Raw genomic sequence first — 16929 nt, 5'->3', positions numbered from 1 at the left:
GTTGCTCAAAGCCCTGTCCAGCCTGATCTTGGACACTTCCAGGGATGGGGCAGCCACAGTTTCTCTGGGCAACCTGTGCCAGGGGCACACCACCCTCACAGGAAATACTTTCTTCCTAATACCTAAACTAAACCTGTCTTCTGTCAGTGTAGATTGAATACCTAGTTTACATTACTACTTTGAAGATGTTTGACTAGGGAAAATTTTAAAAATCTGATTCCCAGAAAGATTTGAACAGCAGAGTCTTATAAGTGTATCTCAGTCAGAACATCCATTAAAAAAAAGGCTTTCAGACTCACCCTGTGTCATAAGTGGCAGAACTCAGCTAAATCTTTTGCAACTTGTGAAGGAGGAAAACGGCCACCAGAGGGGGATTGGGGACAGACGGTGATGCTCAAAGGCAGTGTTATTACCTGAGTGATCATAGGAAATCCCATGATGAAAAAGGACACGCAGCACCCGAGAGTGAACAGTGCCTTGTGCGTACGTAAGTACTTGGGGAACTCATCTGAAACAGAGGTCACAATAGTCTCGATGGTGGCAAACTGGAAGACAAAATGAAAGGATTCATTTCAGTGCACACAGTGTACACAAAGTGGTCCAGCTAGATGTAAAAGAAAATAAGAGAGCATTTTGAATCCTAGGGAGCATTTTGAATCCTAAGTGTTAAATGCTCAGATGTCAACACCAAAGCTCTGCCCAAATGATTTCAGCATTGATGGCCTTACTTCATTCCTCTCTTTGGAAACTGGTTCACTGCCCACGTGGAAAATAGCAATTAACCTCATGGTCCCCCAGACAAACAAATAGGAAAAGAGTGGGACACAAAAGCAGTTTACCATGGTGTCTAATCCAAGAGTTAGAAGCATCAAAAAGAATATTATGGCCCAGAAGGGAGAGAGAGGAAGCCTCGTTAAGGCTTCTGGGTAAACCACAAAAGCAATTCCAGGACCTAGAAACAAGAAAAATAAAGGTTATCAGGTTCAGTCTCTCTTATTTAGAGAAAGATCTAAGCATCACAGAATTTAGCCTCACCTGATTAATCTCTATTTTCACTGTAAGATTTAAATCACTCATTTGCTCCTACTTTCCAAGCAGAATACATGTGCAATGAGTATACCAATATACTGGACCAAACAAATTTAAAAAATAAGCAACAGTTGCATACTGCAGCTATGTTTCTGTTCTGCTTTGTGATCAAACTCCTACCAACTACCAATCCAGCCCTAGGTCAACATGGCAAACACCCACAGCCTCAGTGCTGCCTCAAGGATGAATGGAAAAGCAAAAATCCTTCTTCTTTAACTCATCAGCACACAGTCAAATGAGAAGCAGAGAACAAAGAAGATGGCCAGACGTGATACCAGACACAAGGTAATAACTATTGTGAATCTAAAAAAATCCACAAGAAAACCTGAAATAATGCAGAGCACAAAAAGTAAGGAGCTGGGGTTTTTTAAAGCGTTAACCAGGAGTTTCCTGTTCTTTTTTGTTTGATATGTTGGGCTTTAATTTCTGTCAGCTGTAAAGGAAAAGCATTTTTACAAGTGTGCTCAGAGCTGATTGGGAGCAAAGGCTGCAGGAATGCAGCGTCAACATTACAGCAGATGGCACTTCTTCTCTATTCACCCCAGCTAAAGGAATTCCCACTTCCAACACTTGGAAAGGTATTTCCTGCCAGGCGAGATTCAAATGAGAGCCAAGTTGTGCTGATGCCTCATGGCAAGAGAATGGGCTCCCCACTCACTCTGTCCTGGTTATTTCTGATCTAATCATTGCACCCCAGTTCCTCCAGCTCCACAGCTGCTTCTGTTCAAGAGACAACTGCTATTTGCTCACATACTGAGGAAAACACAGTTTTAGCAGCACATCACATCATCTCCTCAGGCAACATGTCGAGTGTTTGGGGTTCCTTCTGAACAAAAGGCAAATACAGGACTTAGCAACACAGTACAAAAAAAGACAAACCCAACACTGTACGTGGCTCAGTGTTGCTGCCTTTAAAATGTGCTGCAGAAAAAATGACTTTCTGAAATAAGAAGGGGCAGGTAGAACTGCTATATATTTACAAGCACTTCTTTCACCTCTTGATTAAATATTTCTTCTTGATTATTAGAGACAAGGGCTCTCTTTACAGCAGATTCCTGCATGTGAAAGTTTAATTAAGTCTCAGAATGATGAGTTCCCATTAATCCCACTTTCAGGAAAAGTTAAATTAGAGAATATTAAACTGCACATCTTTCCATGTCGACCCCTCATAACTCTCCGAAATAACACGGATCAACCACAGGTCAACAGTCACAGAGAGGCTGGCTCACATCCTTTCCATCTTTGGAGACTTAGGTGGGTATGAACTCTTTCTAAAAGTTTATTAAAGACAAGAAAACTCCAAATATTTTGTATGTGTTAAAATTTAAAAAGTCCAATGACCTTGAACTTTCATTTTAAATTACTAACATTTTTCAACTGCGCTATATTCTTAACCAGACAGTAGGACAAAAAGAGATTGTTCTGTCTCTCCCTCCATGGTGTTTTATTTGTTCATCAGATAGATTAGCTTTTCCTGAAAAGAGGATTCTAAATGAAAAAACATACTATGTTTTTCAGATTAATATTTTAGGAGAAAAAAAAAGGAAAAAATCCCTTCCTATTTCCATTAACATTTTCATTCAAGGTTTTGAAAACTTGAAGGGAGATTATGTTTCATCATCATTTTGGCTTTTTTCTCCTTCACTGCAAAAAAAAAATACAACTTTAGAACATAAAAAAACGATAGGCAAGGACAAGAGCTGGTTCCTTTCCCCACTTCTTGAGTCTGCTTCTTAATTATGGTAATTCAGTGCACTACCTCAGTCCACAATTATCCCTAATCTTTGCACTCTTCCTACTACAAAGTCATCTATTACTTCACTGAATTTTGTTTCCCTCTGCCATGGAGAGCAGCAAGGCCTCACCCCTGTGAAATAATTTTAAATGGCCTAAGCAGGCTCTTACAAACACACTCACAGCCCTACAATAAGCTTGTCTTGTGGCAGCTATTTCCACATCCCCTGGAACAGCTGCTGAGGCAGCTGGGAACAGAGAGCTCCAGCCTGGGACTCAAAGACCACCAGCCAGAAAAGGGTTTTTGGTCTCCTGTGCTAAATTTTACACCATCTCCAGGGAGATGCATGAACCAGCTGAACCAAGTGTTTCCTCCACCACCAGTCCTGTCTCTCCATCCCACCTCTGTCCATCTCTTTGGAGCTTCCACTGCAGCTCCACTCAGGCACAGCTTCTTTAACTCTAATTCCTTACAAATAATTTTGGTGAGTGCAGTGTGGTTTAGCTTTTGGGGTTTGGTTGGTTTCTTTGTTTGTTTGTTTGTTCCAGAATGGAGGTAAAATCTAAAATAAAAATACTGATGTAAACATTACTCCTAAAAACACCTGGCCTCACATGGAGTTTTTCAAAAATAATGGTCTCATCTGTCCAGAAAATTGGGAAAAAATTTAACTTTTCTGTGGCCACCTAGTGACTGGCAAACCAAAAAGAAGAGATGAGGCACTGAATACTGAATTGACATTACACTAGCCTGCAAGTTCAGTATCCCCTACTACTTGCTGTCAAGAAACAGTGTATCAGCTGACCATTATTCATTTCATACTATGAAATTCTCCTCTCAGACCCTATATCCCTCTATATCATCCCTCTAAAATGATTGTCAGAATGTGATAGGATTATAACTTCTCTGAATCTTAGCCCAAAAACTCTTCCTTTCCTATTTGCTGCCTCTTATAGCAAAGTAGGGTCAAGAGAGTAAGTCCTGTGAGGAGTGACTGAGGGAGCTGGAATTGTTGATCCTGGCAAAGAAAAGACTCAGAGGAGATCTGATTGCTCTCTACAACTCCCTGAAAGGAGGTTGTAGCCAGGTGGGGATTGGCCTTTTCTCCTGGGCAACCAGTGACAGGATGAGATAACACAGTCTCAAGCTGTGCCAGGGGAGGCTCAGGCTGGACATCAGGAAGAATTTTTTCACTGAAGGGGTTGTTAAGCATTGGAGGGGCTGCCCAGGGAGGTGGTGAAGTCACCATCCCTGGAAGGGTTCAAGAAACAACTGGCACTTAGAGCTATGGTTTAGTTGGCATAGTGGTCTTCAGCTCTGCTAACTAGGACCTTTCAGATCCCTTCTTATAACCATCTCACTTCATTACTGAAGATCTTCTAATCAGTTCTTCAGAAATGTTTTACTTCCCCATGGAGGCATCTCCTTTCTTCCCACGGTTCAGAAGCTCAATCCACCTTTCACACCATATTTCTCCCACCTTCTACACTATAAAGGCCACCTCCCTCCCATCTAAATTTCCCACCAACAGAAACAACTTTTACCTTGAAGAGGATTTGACAAACAACAGCAGAGACAGATGAAAAGACCAATAATCCCTCAGACTATGAGAAGGGACCATCCCACACTACCCTTCATCAGTCATTTACACAAAGATTTAAAATGAGTCCCAGTTCCTTCTCTTACCAAACAAGTGATAAAGAGCTTTCAAGGAAGATATTGACTTACCAGTGTACCTTCTCCTGTACAGAAACGCCTACATGTGGTTTTCTAATCCACACCAGTTTGAAGTCGTAATTCCCTCCTCCAGTATCAATGTCATCATTAATAACAGAGCTGAAGGTGCTACCAGGTGCCTGCCTAAGTAACAAAATGCCAGTGTACCCTACCTTGGTCTGCCACAGCTTCAATATTCACTTTGAGTTCATTTGCCATGAAGCCAATAACTGAGAAGATGACAAAGCCTGCAAATATACTTGTGGCACTGTTGGTACATGTGACTATCAATGTGTCCCTGAAAAGAAAAAAAACAAGAAGCTATGACACCTTGTTAGGATACATGCAAGGAGGGGTTTGTACATATTTCAGGAGTCTCTCACGAGCACACACATCTGTGGGAATGCTGGTGAAGGCACACTTTTATACTTATCAGGTGCATTTGATGCTGATCAGAGAGAACAGGAGTCTTCATATCAGCTGTGCAAGTTTTCATCACCCACGTGCCATGTAGGAACCTGAAGCTGAGCAGGAGGACAAGCATTTCTGCTCTTGGCCTCTCCAAAGATGATGATGTCGTTGGTAACACAGTTTTTAACTCTTTGCCTCATAAGCATATCTGCTCACTATGTTACATATGGACTAACTACCACTATCCAGGTAAGACGGGTTTTGTCCTGTATCCTTCTTGCATTTATACATAAAATTCCAGGGTTTAGCTTTCTGTACCTTGCAGAACTCACTCAAACACCTTCCCATCTTCAGAGGATTCCTGGTACATTTTCCCACTGTTGATATTGTTAAGTGAATCTCAAGCAATCTATACCTGAATGTCTTACTATGCTGGAAATGTCAAGACACGTGACTTGAGAGGAAACCAGCCCTCATGAACCCCATCCATAGTTATTACATTCCTGATAGGATTTTTTTTTTTAACAATATGTGTGTCCAGAGGACTTCCCCATAAACTACTACAACTTAGGCAAAAATAGGTCACTCACTTTCAATGTTTGGGATTTTTATGTTGGTTAGAAACATTGCTAAATTAATACTGAAATTAAGCATGATGTTTCTCCCTTTTTTCCCCCCTGATATTCTGATTGTATTCATTCATCAACCAAAAATCAAAGGCCAGAAATATAATTTTAAAAAAATAGGAGCCAAAGGATTTCTGTGTGGGAGTTACTGAGTATTTGCAGCACCATCACTTTTCATCAATATTTTGGGACAATTATATTAAATTACTTTTTGAGCACTAGTAAAAAGGTTTTTAAATTCCTTTTTGCAAAGAAAGGTGGATCAGGATTTTAAAGTTAAGTATTTTCTACTCTGTACTTAGAAGTCATAGGATAAGGCAGTCAAAATCCCAAGGAGTGTATGCTTCACAGTCTTGAGTTGGAAAGTTATTTCCCCCTGAGTTGGGAAAGTTATTAAGCCTCCTCTTGGGACAGTTCCTGTGATGCTGCTGCATGTCCTGAATCAGCACCTCCATCACTGCAGGAATTGGTAAAAGTTTACTTCAGATTAGCTTTAAAGAGAATAAAATAACAGGGAAGCACTCTCCTAGTGCCAATTCTTTTTGTTTCTTCCATCTGCAGACATTTATCTGGCAGGCTTTTGGATGAAAAACTACACAATGCTACCAGAACACGTTGACTTTTCTCCTTGTAAAAAAAACAACTTTCGGTGAGTTCAAATAAAAGCGATTTTAAATTTCACAACACGAAATAACTTTGTGCATGTAAAACGACGCTAAGAGCAATTGGAAAAAACAAACAAACAAACATTTAGGAGATAGAAGAATCACATCTTTGGAAGGTGCAAGTTAAACTCCTGCATGGCTGACAACAGCAAAGCTCAGCCCGTTCTACACATGGGCTGTTCTTCAGCAGAGGCTGCCAACTGCCTCTGTTTCGTGCCACTGCTCACAGCTGCTGACAGCTTCCCAGACTGTCTTCCAACCTCATCCTGCTGATTCTGAAAATGAAGAGCCAAGAGGAGCTCTAATAAGCCTAAGGCTCCTCTTGAGACTAGTAGATTAGGGCCTGGGGAGAGGAGACAATACCCAAAGCCAAAAGGATTAAATGTAAAAGAACACCACACACAGAGAGGAGAAAGGAAAAGGGGAAGGGGGAAAGGGAAAAGGGGCAGGCCAAAAGGAGCAGGGGAAAAGGGGAAGGGGAAAAAGGGGTAGGGGAAAGAGAAAGGGAAGGGCAAAGGGAAAGAAGAGAAAGAGAAAGAGAAAGAGAAAGAGAAAGAGAAAGAGAAAGAGAAAGAGAAAGAGAAAGAGAAAGAGAAAGAGAGAAAAAGAAAGAGAAAGAGAGAGAAAGGGGAGAGGAAAAGGGGGGGGGGAAAAAGACACAAAAGGCATGAGAGAAAGAAAGACACAAGAGAAAAAAAGACAGGAGAGGAGGATCTTACAAACCAGATTTCTGCAAGTTGGAAGACATCTGTTTTTGGACAAATCTGTTTAATAAAACCGATTTTTTCACTCTTACATACCTGTAGCAATTATTATGGAATTTGTTGTAAGAAGAGAGAGTAATTAGACCTCCCCATGCTGCAGATAAGGAGAAGAAAATCTGAGTGGCAGCATCCTTCCAAACCTACATAAGACAAACAGGAGAGGAAATAGCATCAGCTTCAGGAAAGAATGTTAGAGTGCTAGAGAGTTCAGTAATTCTATTACATGTTACTGTGAGGGGATTGACATTTAAGTACTTTAAATGAACTTTAAACTAAATGGATATCAATAGAATATTTAAAAGTAAAACCCTGCCATGAAATACATCATGCCCATTTGATGAGGAGTACTATTCTCATTGAGCCCATATAAAAGGACCATACTAACTTTGCTGTATATGGAAGAAACAAATATCCAAACCACATTGTTTTACACACATCAGTTCCAATACATTCAGAAAAAAAAAAATACAAATCAAGAGGAAAAATCTGTACCAGATACTGATGTTTTATCTGCCAGTGACCCTAAATAATACTTTATCCACATAAGATGAAGAACAAACAAGTTTCCACAGATGACAACACCACCCCCGTACACATGAAATGCTTGCAGCAGACACCAAGAGATCTTCATGACTTATTCACCCCAGTAGTTAGAAGTGCAATAGTAAACCCACCATAGCATCAATTAGCTTCTCCCACTTTGGTGTGATGAAGTACCAGATTCCATCTCCAGCTCCAGGGAGAGTTACTCCTCTTATAAGAAGGATGATGAGAACTACATAGGGGAATGTAGCTGTAAAATACACCACCTGGACAGACCAAAGGAAAGGCTGGTAAAAGGGCTTATTTGGATAAGAAGAGAGGAGGGGAAAATACAGGTGCTACAGAATTGCCTGAAGAAAGCAATTACTCAGGCTCAGAGACAACAGTCAGGGGATAAACTAGGAAAACAACAGGGTTATTTCCCAGGAAACCTGAAATTTTATGGCTCTTTTTGCTGCTGGAAACAGGAATAACACCAACAGCAACAAAGGTAATAGTTGGGATTCTAGACAGAGGAAGAGGGTTCCTCTCTCTGTCTGGAGAGGAACAATAGGAATTTACAGCTAAAAGAAAACATCACTTTTGATCCTTGCCCAGAGCAAACTATCACAGTTCAATGGAAATTAAATGAGCAGTGCCATTCAATAACACTTAAATTTCTGTGGGTTTTTTCCCCTGTATATTTCCATATATTTTTCTGTATTTAACAACAAAAAAAAAAAAGCCTAATTAAGTTTTATTACTGTTTGTACTTCTTAATAATTGCATATTACCACGGTGATATTTATGGTTCAAATGCAAAAAAAGAAAGTCAGTGAAATGATCCAGATAGAACTAATCACCATGATATCTAAATACACAACAGTGGTTGTGTGTCTAATGTCTTAATAATTATCTAGTACAGAGCTCTCTGTGGTCAGATAAGATGACTAGATTATGGCCAGTTAAGCTCTACACTTGACACAAAAGCATTTCAAATATTTTTCACATCAACCTCTGAGTTTAAACAAGCCAGAATCATAACATATTGTGGAATCATATCATAGAATGGTTTGGGTTAGAAGGCACCTTAAAGCCCATTTCATTCCAACTTCCTCCCATGGCCAGGGACACCTTCCACTGGACCAGGTTGCTCAGAGCCCCATCCAGCCTGGCCTTGGACACTTCCAGGGATCCAGGGGCAGCCACAGCTTCTCTGGGCACCCTGTGCCAGGGCCTCCCCACCCTCACAGGGAAGAATGTCTTCCTGATATCTAATCTAACCCCCCTCTCTTTCAGTCTGAAGCCCTTATCTTTGTTCTGTCACTCCATGTCCTTCTCCAAAGTCCCTCTCCAGCTCTCTTGGAGCCCCTTTAGGAAGGTGCCCTAAGGTCTCTTTCAGAGCCTTCTCCAGGCTGAACAACCCCAGCTCTCTCAGCCCATCTTCATGGAGAGATGCTCCAGCCCCCTGAGCATCTTTGTGGCTTCCTCTGGACTCACTCCAAGAGGTCCATGTCCTTCTTATGTTGTGGGCCCCAGAGCTGGACACACCACTCCAGATGTATTCTCACCAGAGCTGAGAGGGAGAATCACCTCCCTCAGCCTCTGGTCTGAGCTGAAGCAACTTTTGAAGCTGCTTTCCTAACCTTCTCTTTGCTCTTTCAAGAGGTGTTTCAACAAGTTGCCCTGATGAATTTTTGTGCAGTCTAATCTCTGTATAAATACAGGATTTCTATCTCTGACACCAAGAACTCAATTTTTTTCCTCTCTGACATCGAAGAGTCAATATTTTTCTTGGCCACTAAGACACACTTGAAGAAATATCTGTTGCCATACCCAAACCAAAGTTATTATCCAGACTCTTATCTTTCACAAAACATTTTTCCACAGTAAGGTGGGGGAAAAAATATCTCAATTTTCCCATGGCATTCTGAGTCTCTGGATTTTTAATTACCAAATTACCTCGCAAGAGATGATGTCAGCTTCCAGAAGCAAAGGGATGGCTTGGAATCAGAAACTCTGGGGTCAGCTCTAGGAAGTTCATGTCTGCACTTCCACTATCTTTATCCCATCAAGTATCTAGTTATTTTGCTCCAGCTTTTTTGAAGTTCAGTTCTGATTTTAAAATATGTTACTTAATGTCTACATTTACATCAAAATTTCCTGGATTCCAGTGGAATGTGAGATGATTGCAGAATTTTGATAAACACCACACAGAATAGGGAAGGCTGGAAGGTATCCTTTTTGCCATCCCACTGCTGAGTGCAGCTTTTAAACTGATTGAAGATTAAGGAACAAATGCTGAACAAAAATTGTCTTTATGTTTTGACTGTAAACACAGACAGGAAAAAGGCATTTCAATTAATACTTAGTCATTTACTGAAAATATTTTCTGTAATTCAGTGCCTTAAATGAGTGGGATTTCCTTAAAACACCACCCTGCTTTCTTGCAGTGTACAATCTCAAATACTATTCTTACTTTTCCTGATGACTTGATTCCTTTAGCAAGGGAGGCATATACAATCACCCAAGCTAGGAAAAGAGATAGTGCCAAGGGCCATCTGATCTCACCAGGATATTCAATCCCTGCTGAAATCTTCAATACAAAGTACCTAAGAATAAAAGAATTTAAGAAAAAAAATTAAAATTGAGGGAAAAAAAGAACAGAAAAAAATAATAAAAGCATTATAAAGCAACCGGAGGCAGTAATTGAGTGCAAATTCCTGGAGTATTTTGTTTTGCTTCAGCATCCTCAGCAGTTTCTCTAGAAGGTTCCAACGATTCTCACCATGTATTATTTTATTTATCTGCATTGCAGTAGTAGATAAAACTGCCGGGCATGGGCCAACACCCCAGCTGTGCTGAGCACCATAGGAACAGAACACAAGTAATCCAGCATTTGAACTGCCTTTCATCATTCCTAAGCATAAAAAATTAACATTATTTGCTGTCTATAGCTATTATATTTCTAGTTTTCCAAGCAGTGATTTGTTGCCTGTTCCAGCAGATTTTAAAGAGAGATTAACATAACGGTCACTAAACAAAGAAAGATCTTACTTGAAATATTCTTCACTTCCACTGACAAATGTTTTGTTTCCTTCCCTGGTGAAGTTAACCATGGTTAAGTTTGGATAGGCACTCATGCAGAAAGTAGAGTTCTTGATTTGTATTTTTGGATGGTCACCAATAATGCAGGAATCTAGGAAGAAAAAAAGAAAATAAAAACAAACAAACAAAACAAAACAAAAAAACCCACAAACAACCAAAAAAAAAAGGTGTATAGTCGGGGTTTTCTGTTTGTTTGGTTGGATTTTTTCTTGTAAAATTACAAGAAAGCAGTAGATCACACATAATTACTTGAACTTTCAAGTGCCAATACCTTTTCTGGAAGGTTGTTTACTAGGTTTATTTTTCCCCTTTTCATCTCACAGTGAGTTTTTGGCCGTTTGCAAAAACGGTTTTCGTTTGTTTGTTTGTTTGTTTGTTTGTTTCGTTATTAAGAGAAGCTTCTCTAAAGGCAAATAATTTGTCTTTAGTGGACACCCGAGGCTGCCAGCTATGGTATTTTGTTCTGTGCTTTCTCCCCTATACTGAGTTTTTCCCCGGGGATTAAGGGGGGGGGGGGGGGGAAGTTGGGCTTTTATTGTCATTTTAATTGGCAAATCTCATTCATCCTTAATGAGGAAAAATTTAAATAAAAGAAGAGGGAAGCGCCCGTGTGATACAAATCATTTCGAAGCGGTTTTAAAATGGACCGTTCCTCCGTGCTGGGAACCTCGCCCGGCCACGGTCATCCGCAATCTCCTCTGGCATCTCCCAGGGGCGCAGCTGAGCTGAAGAAAACTCTGGAAAACCACCACGGCCATAGTTTTTTGGGGAAAAAAAAATGTCCCAACTCACCTAGCAAAAGTTTGTTTTTATCTTTACAGTCTGGCGTGTTCCACGGGTTGTTACAGGAGGCCCAGGGCAGCACAGGTACAAAGGACGCAAAAAGGTAGAAAAGTGTATAGCACAGGATAATATTGTAATATATGGCTATCAGAACCGAGATGATCAGCATGGCGATGCCGCAGCCTGGGAACAGAGAGGGGAGACAGGAGAACACCGCTGTTAGTGCCGGGGAAGGGGGCAGCGGCCGCAGCCGGGGGAGCGGCGGGGCCCGGCGGCTGCAAAGCATCGGCTTCCTCTGGCACAGCTACGGGGGGCTCCCCGCTTCGAGGGGCTTCCCCCGCAACTGGCACAGCTACGGGGGGCTCCCCGCTTCGAGGGGCTTCCCCCGCAACTGGCACAGCTACGGGGGGTCCCCCTGCTTGGAGGGGCTTCCCCCGCAAGGACCGCGCAAGGACATGCGGCTGAAGCCATGCGAGAGAGGGAGTGCAGGTCATGCTCCCCAAAACCGGGCCGGCTCCTGCTCCGCTCACCTTGCAAGGCCGGGATGGCTTTCCAGACCGACACGGGGCCCTGACTAGCAAACTGCCCCAGGGAGACTTCCAGGAAGAAAATGGGGATCCCAGCTAGAGCCAACATCATCAAATAGGGGATGAGAAACGCACCTTGGGGGGCAGGAGGGGAGAGAAGAGAGAGTAACCTGAATCACCCCGTGATATTGGGGACAATTCAGTCAAGACATGCAGCTATTAAATGTTTTCTATTTGTTATCGCTTCCCGCTGCCGCCGGCCTCGACGGGGCGGGAATGGGGTGGGGGAAGGTGGGCGACAGCTTTCTACATTTCCAGCATTTACTCGAGACAATATTATTGTTAAAGGAGTACTTTAATGCCTCCCGCTTAGTTCTTATGTGTAAAAAAAAAAAATGCTGACAATTAAAAAAGAATTAGTTTAAAATCCCTTCTTCCCTCACAGAAAACAGGCTCTAGAGAATCGTTTTCGATGATCACAGCACCAATACCCCCTGCTGATAGACGTTTCGTAGAGGGAAGGGTTTTACAGTTGCAGGGGCTTGAATCCAGTAACGCTCACCGGTTCTCCGTTTAAATAAGAGCCTCTGGCAGGAGAACCCCTGTAAATAAACTTTTTCTTCTCCTTGAAAACTATTAACGGCACAAACCCTCTCCTAACTTCTCCTCTATTCTGTTGAGCAGCATTCGTTCTATGTCAAACGATTATTTTTCAACCGGATCATTGAGAGATTTAAAATAATTCCCCCAAACTTCAAGAAATAACAAAATGTCTCGATTTGGGATCAAACTTCCTCTTGTGACTATCCTGATTCTAAAGTTCTGTGTACAGACCTTTACTCCCTCCTCTTCCCCCATCCCACCGATTGCGGATTCAGACCCGATTGTACATAAATGAGGTGAAGGGAGTCCTGGAGCCCTCCCTCTGTGATCAACCCGCCTCTTCGTTTTCCTCCCTCTCCGGCCAGCACCAATTGCAGGTGTTTTTAAGGAAAGCACTGCCTTTTAATGAAATCTCGTCGGAGCTTTCCTACTTCCAGAGGTGACCATCACAAAACAAAACAAAACAAAACAAACAAACAAAAACAAAACCAAAAACAAACAAACAAACACAAACCCAACCAAACAAAAAAAAAATCAAAAAAAAAAAAACCAACAAAAAAAACCACCTGGCAGATGCTTCACCACGTCGCTGACGGTCTGAAGGTGCCCTCGCACCTCGGCTAAGCCCGGGGCTGGCTGCCCGGCAATAGGGAGCCGCCAGCCCCCTCTTCCCTCCTTTTTCTCCCCGCCAAAAAGGCAGAGACTGGCTCAGACCCGTACGGTACTGCAGGTAGAGAGACAGGAAAAAGCCATCATACCTCCCCCATTCTTAAAGGCCAGGTACGGGAACCTCCAGACATTGCCCAGCCCCACTGCATAACCCACCATGGAGAGGATGAAATCCAGCTTGCTAGACCAATTTCCTCGGGCTTTATTTTCATCCCCTACATCGTCTTCCTAAAAGGGGAGAAAAGGGAGGAAAAATGGAGGGGGAGAACAAAAACGAAAGAAAAAAAAAAAAAAAGAAGAGAGAGAGAGAGAGATGGGAAAGCAGCTACTTCTGCAGACAAGTCCCGCGGTGCTGCGGCTGCACCTGCGAGCAGCGGCCGGGCCGGAGGGACCCTCCCGGGAGGCCCCCCCTTGCAGCCCACACCACTGCTGCCTGGCCTCTCTTCTGTCCAGAAAAAACCCCCACGAAAGGTGGGTTTAAAGTATAGCCCTCCACTGAGGGCTCGGGGGAAGGGGGAGCGAGGATCGCCTGGGAGGTCTCGTCTCCTCCTCTGGGGGCTGAAGCCCTCAGTGCCCTGGGAAGGGTAAGGACGGCCAGCCAGCTCTCAGCACAGCCCGCCGAGGCCCAGCACACGCAGATGAACTAAAGAACTGCTTTTGCAGAACGAACAGCCCCCCACGGCCCCGTTCCAGGGTAAACGCAGGTACGCGGAAGGACAGGGAGAGGGGGCGGGCGCGGCACCTTCCCGGCCCCTCATCCCACCGGCGGAACCCACGGGATGGTTCGACCTCTTACAGGGTTGGGCTGATCTATTTGGCCCTGGTTTTGGTTACAGGGGCCAAGGCACGCAGCCACCGGGGGTTAGGGCAGGCGGCCGAGCCCGAGGACAGGAAGGGCAAGGTGCCCTTCCCGTCTGATGCTGGGGACAGGACCAGACCTCCCGCAGGGGCGTGTTAGGGGGATGCACCGGTCGGACCCGGGGTACACCGACAGGCACGGCCTAGGGAACGGACCGGAATTACACAGCATGGTCCTTTGTAGCGGTATTACATTGTTAGCGCTCGCCAGCATTACAGCTCTGGACCTAAGATCCTCTCTCCCCACCGCCGCACAGCCCCATCCCCGGCTGCCCCGGACCTGCTTTTAGAACTTCAGCCCCAGATGGGTGCTGAGTGGCAAAGACCTCCCACGAGCTGAAGCGGGGGAAAGAAAACCTGTCAGGAGAAAACTCACCCCCTCCACTCTGCCGGGAAGGACGGAAGTGTTGCCATCTGTGCCCAGTACCACGGTGCTCTGGCTCAAGGTCACCCAGGCGCCCTTGGTGCTGTTCTGCTCCAGCGTGCTCTTACCAAGGCTTAGATTAGCGTCCCCGTCTGTGCTCTGCAAAGCGGGAATTTTGCAGTGAGGGATAGCAGCTTGCCCGGCGGTCCCTACCCCAGGGCTGGGCTTGCAGGGAAAGGCTTCCACAGATTCCCTCCGGAGCGTGGAGTTGGCTTGCACCGGGGTGCTGCTGAGCTTGCAGATCCCGACTTTGGTCCTCTCAAAATCGTTTGGTTTAGCTTCTTCGGAGGGAAGTGCTCTGCTGTCGTTAGAGAGCGATCGGGGAAGCCTGGCCGTCGCGGCGGGGGTTTGCGGCGGGGCATCCTGCGGCTCATTTTCGGGGCTGATTCTTACAACTCCGGCACCTTCACTGAGTCCACGAGCCACAGGTTCAGGATTGTTCACAACCTGCTTGCTCATATCCCTTTGTCTGGCGTAATCCTAAAATGAGAACGTCACATATTTTACCAAAAGAAGAAGAAGGGGGGAAAAAAAATGTTGGTGCTGCAGAGATTCTACGAATTTCTGTCCCCGTGCACAAAACGCATGCGCTGGAAAATGTGGATGCAGGAGTGTTGCAGAATTTCGAGGAGCCCCGGCTCGCCTGCTTGCCCTCCCACTCAATGTTAATGTTCTGGGGGAAAAACAGTACGGCACACGGAAAAAAAAAAAATCATCAAATAAAAACCAGCACCAGCATCTGCAAACCCGTAATTCAAGTTTAAATAAGTGTTTCTACAGCACTGCGCCGCCAGATCTCGTTAGATTTCACATCACGACTGTAGGATGCTCCCTTCCCTATCACCAGTGTAGAAAGATTCTTTAATTTTACGCCCCATTTCCTTTCTGTCATTCAACAATGCACATCGACTTTTTTTTTTTAATATATATGAGCAAGAGGCAAGCTGCCCTGTAGGCAGCAAGGGATGTTAAAAAACAAGTGAAATAGTGCTGGTGAACATTTCTGAGCTGGCTGCCATGCTTCAAAGACTGTCAGCAAGACGGTGAAACGCAAAAAAAAAAAAAAAAAAAAAAAAAGAAAGAAAAAGCCCAAAACATAACCACACTACCACAGTGGCATTACCGCCAATAACAGCTGGTTTTCCCTATTCTTTTTCTTATATTTCAGACTCGCATGTCTCCAAAGATTTTTTTTAAGCATTCCCTATTAATTAAACAGATTATTGATGACACTTTCCCACTCACCCGTGCCTTTCCCTTCAGTTTAAAATTATAATTTAAAATGCATCTTTTTTTTATATGTACATTAAACAATCGGCAGAAAACACCTACATTTTCCATCAGTTTAATATTATGGCTATATAAGGGTTTATATTTACAAATACATTTTCTTTTTTCAGAATGTTTCACAAAACTGCCCGTCGGCATTTTCCTCACAAGTTTTCTCTCCATCGTAATCCCATCTCCCGGCATCAGGGATAAGATCTGCAAGGACTCAGTCACTGACTGAGTGCATTTTGGGGTAGCACCGTTTTCTCCCTCCCTCGCCCCCTTCCTTCCCCGGCAGCATCCCTACCCCGGTCCGCGGGAGCCTTCCCGCTCTGGCTCCGCCGGCAGCACCGCGGACAGCTCCCCCTTCGCCAACTCTTCCCTCCTCCAACCCTTCTCGATATCGAAGATCAAAAATCAAGCACTTACCATGTCTTAAATAGCCACAGATCGAGTCGATAGAGGTAAAAACAGCGGTACGGGCAATTGGCAGACTGGATTTTGCCCGGTCCAGAGCAAAGCTTTCTATACTTCCTTGGGAAAGACTGGGTTTGCGTCAGTGCATAGCAAGGTGCCCTTCGCGTGACATTTTCTTGATAATAAGAGTTTGATAAATCATTACCCTTGGTTTCAGATTTTAAAGGGACAACGAGAAGCCAGAGCGCCGGCTGCTGTCACTCACGCGGCAGTGGCATTGCGTGTTCCCTGTGACTCATGTGGGGGCTGATTACTAAACCAAATCCAGCAAGAGCATGGGAGAACTTTCTTGCTGGCAGTTAGGGGGAACATGTGAGAAACACGTACTACTGCACCCAAAGCAAAAGAGAAATGGGGAGAAACCTTCCATTTGTACTCCTCTCCCTCCTCCCTCTTATTGTACCGCTATTCAGCTCCTTTTTCCTGCATTTCTGCAGTTCGTGGTCGGATCAGATATAATTTTATATATCCGTATGTATGAATATGAAAATAGAAATTAAAAAAATGCGAATTTTATATCTAACCACATAGCTACACACGGAGTGAGAAGTTCAAAGTGTATAAACTAAACAAATACATTTAAATTGCATCTCACTTGGTCTCCTTGAACAAAATAACATTATATACTCTATTTTTACTGTGCCTCACGGGGGGAAACCTCAATTAAATTTAAAAGATAGAAA

The 16929-nt window shown here is 43.7% G+C and overlaps 1 protein-coding gene across 2 annotated transcripts in view; it reads right to left on the bottom strand.

Annotated features, from left to right (window-relative positions):
* SLC6A5 (solute carrier family 6 member 5) overlaps window positions 1-16298 on the bottom strand; it is a 32822-nt gene extending 16524 nt beyond the window's left edge. For both annotated transcript variants that reach the window (XR_007902721.1, XM_051777280.1), the window contains exons 1-12: window positions 16199-16298; window positions 14453-14980; window positions 13308-13446; window positions 11950-12081; window positions 11429-11602; window positions 10586-10727; window positions 10008-10140; window positions 7681-7815; window positions 7043-7146; window positions 4714-4838; window positions 840-952; window positions 414-545 (exon numbers count right to left, since the gene is read on the bottom strand). Coding sequence is in view for 1 of the 2 variants with exons in the window: in XM_051777280.1 (XP_051633240.1) it covers window positions 414-545; window positions 840-952; window positions 4714-4838; window positions 7043-7146; window positions 7681-7815; window positions 10008-10140; window positions 10586-10727; window positions 11429-11602; window positions 11950-12081; window positions 13308-13446; window positions 14453-14980; window positions 16199-16201 (1860 nt within the window). In the remaining variant the exon portion in view is untranslated. The remainder of the gene's footprint in view (window positions 1-413; window positions 546-839; window positions 953-4713; window positions 4839-7042; window positions 7147-7680; window positions 7816-10007; window positions 10141-10585; window positions 10728-11428; window positions 11603-11949; window positions 12082-13307; window positions 13447-14452; window positions 14981-16198) is intronic.
* Window positions 16299-16929: the final 631 nt, after the last annotated feature.

Source organism: Manacus candei, unplaced genomic scaffold (genome assembly GCF_025592945.1).
Source record: "Manacus candei isolate 608988 ecotype Guabito, Panama unplaced genomic scaffold, ASM2559294v1 h1tg000009l, whole genome shotgun sequence".
Lineage (NCBI taxonomy): Eukaryota > Metazoa > Chordata > Aves > Passeriformes > Pipridae > Manacus > Manacus candei.
The sequence above is the reverse complement of the archived record's forward strand: the minus strand, read 5'-3'. Positions and strand labels throughout refer to the sequence as shown.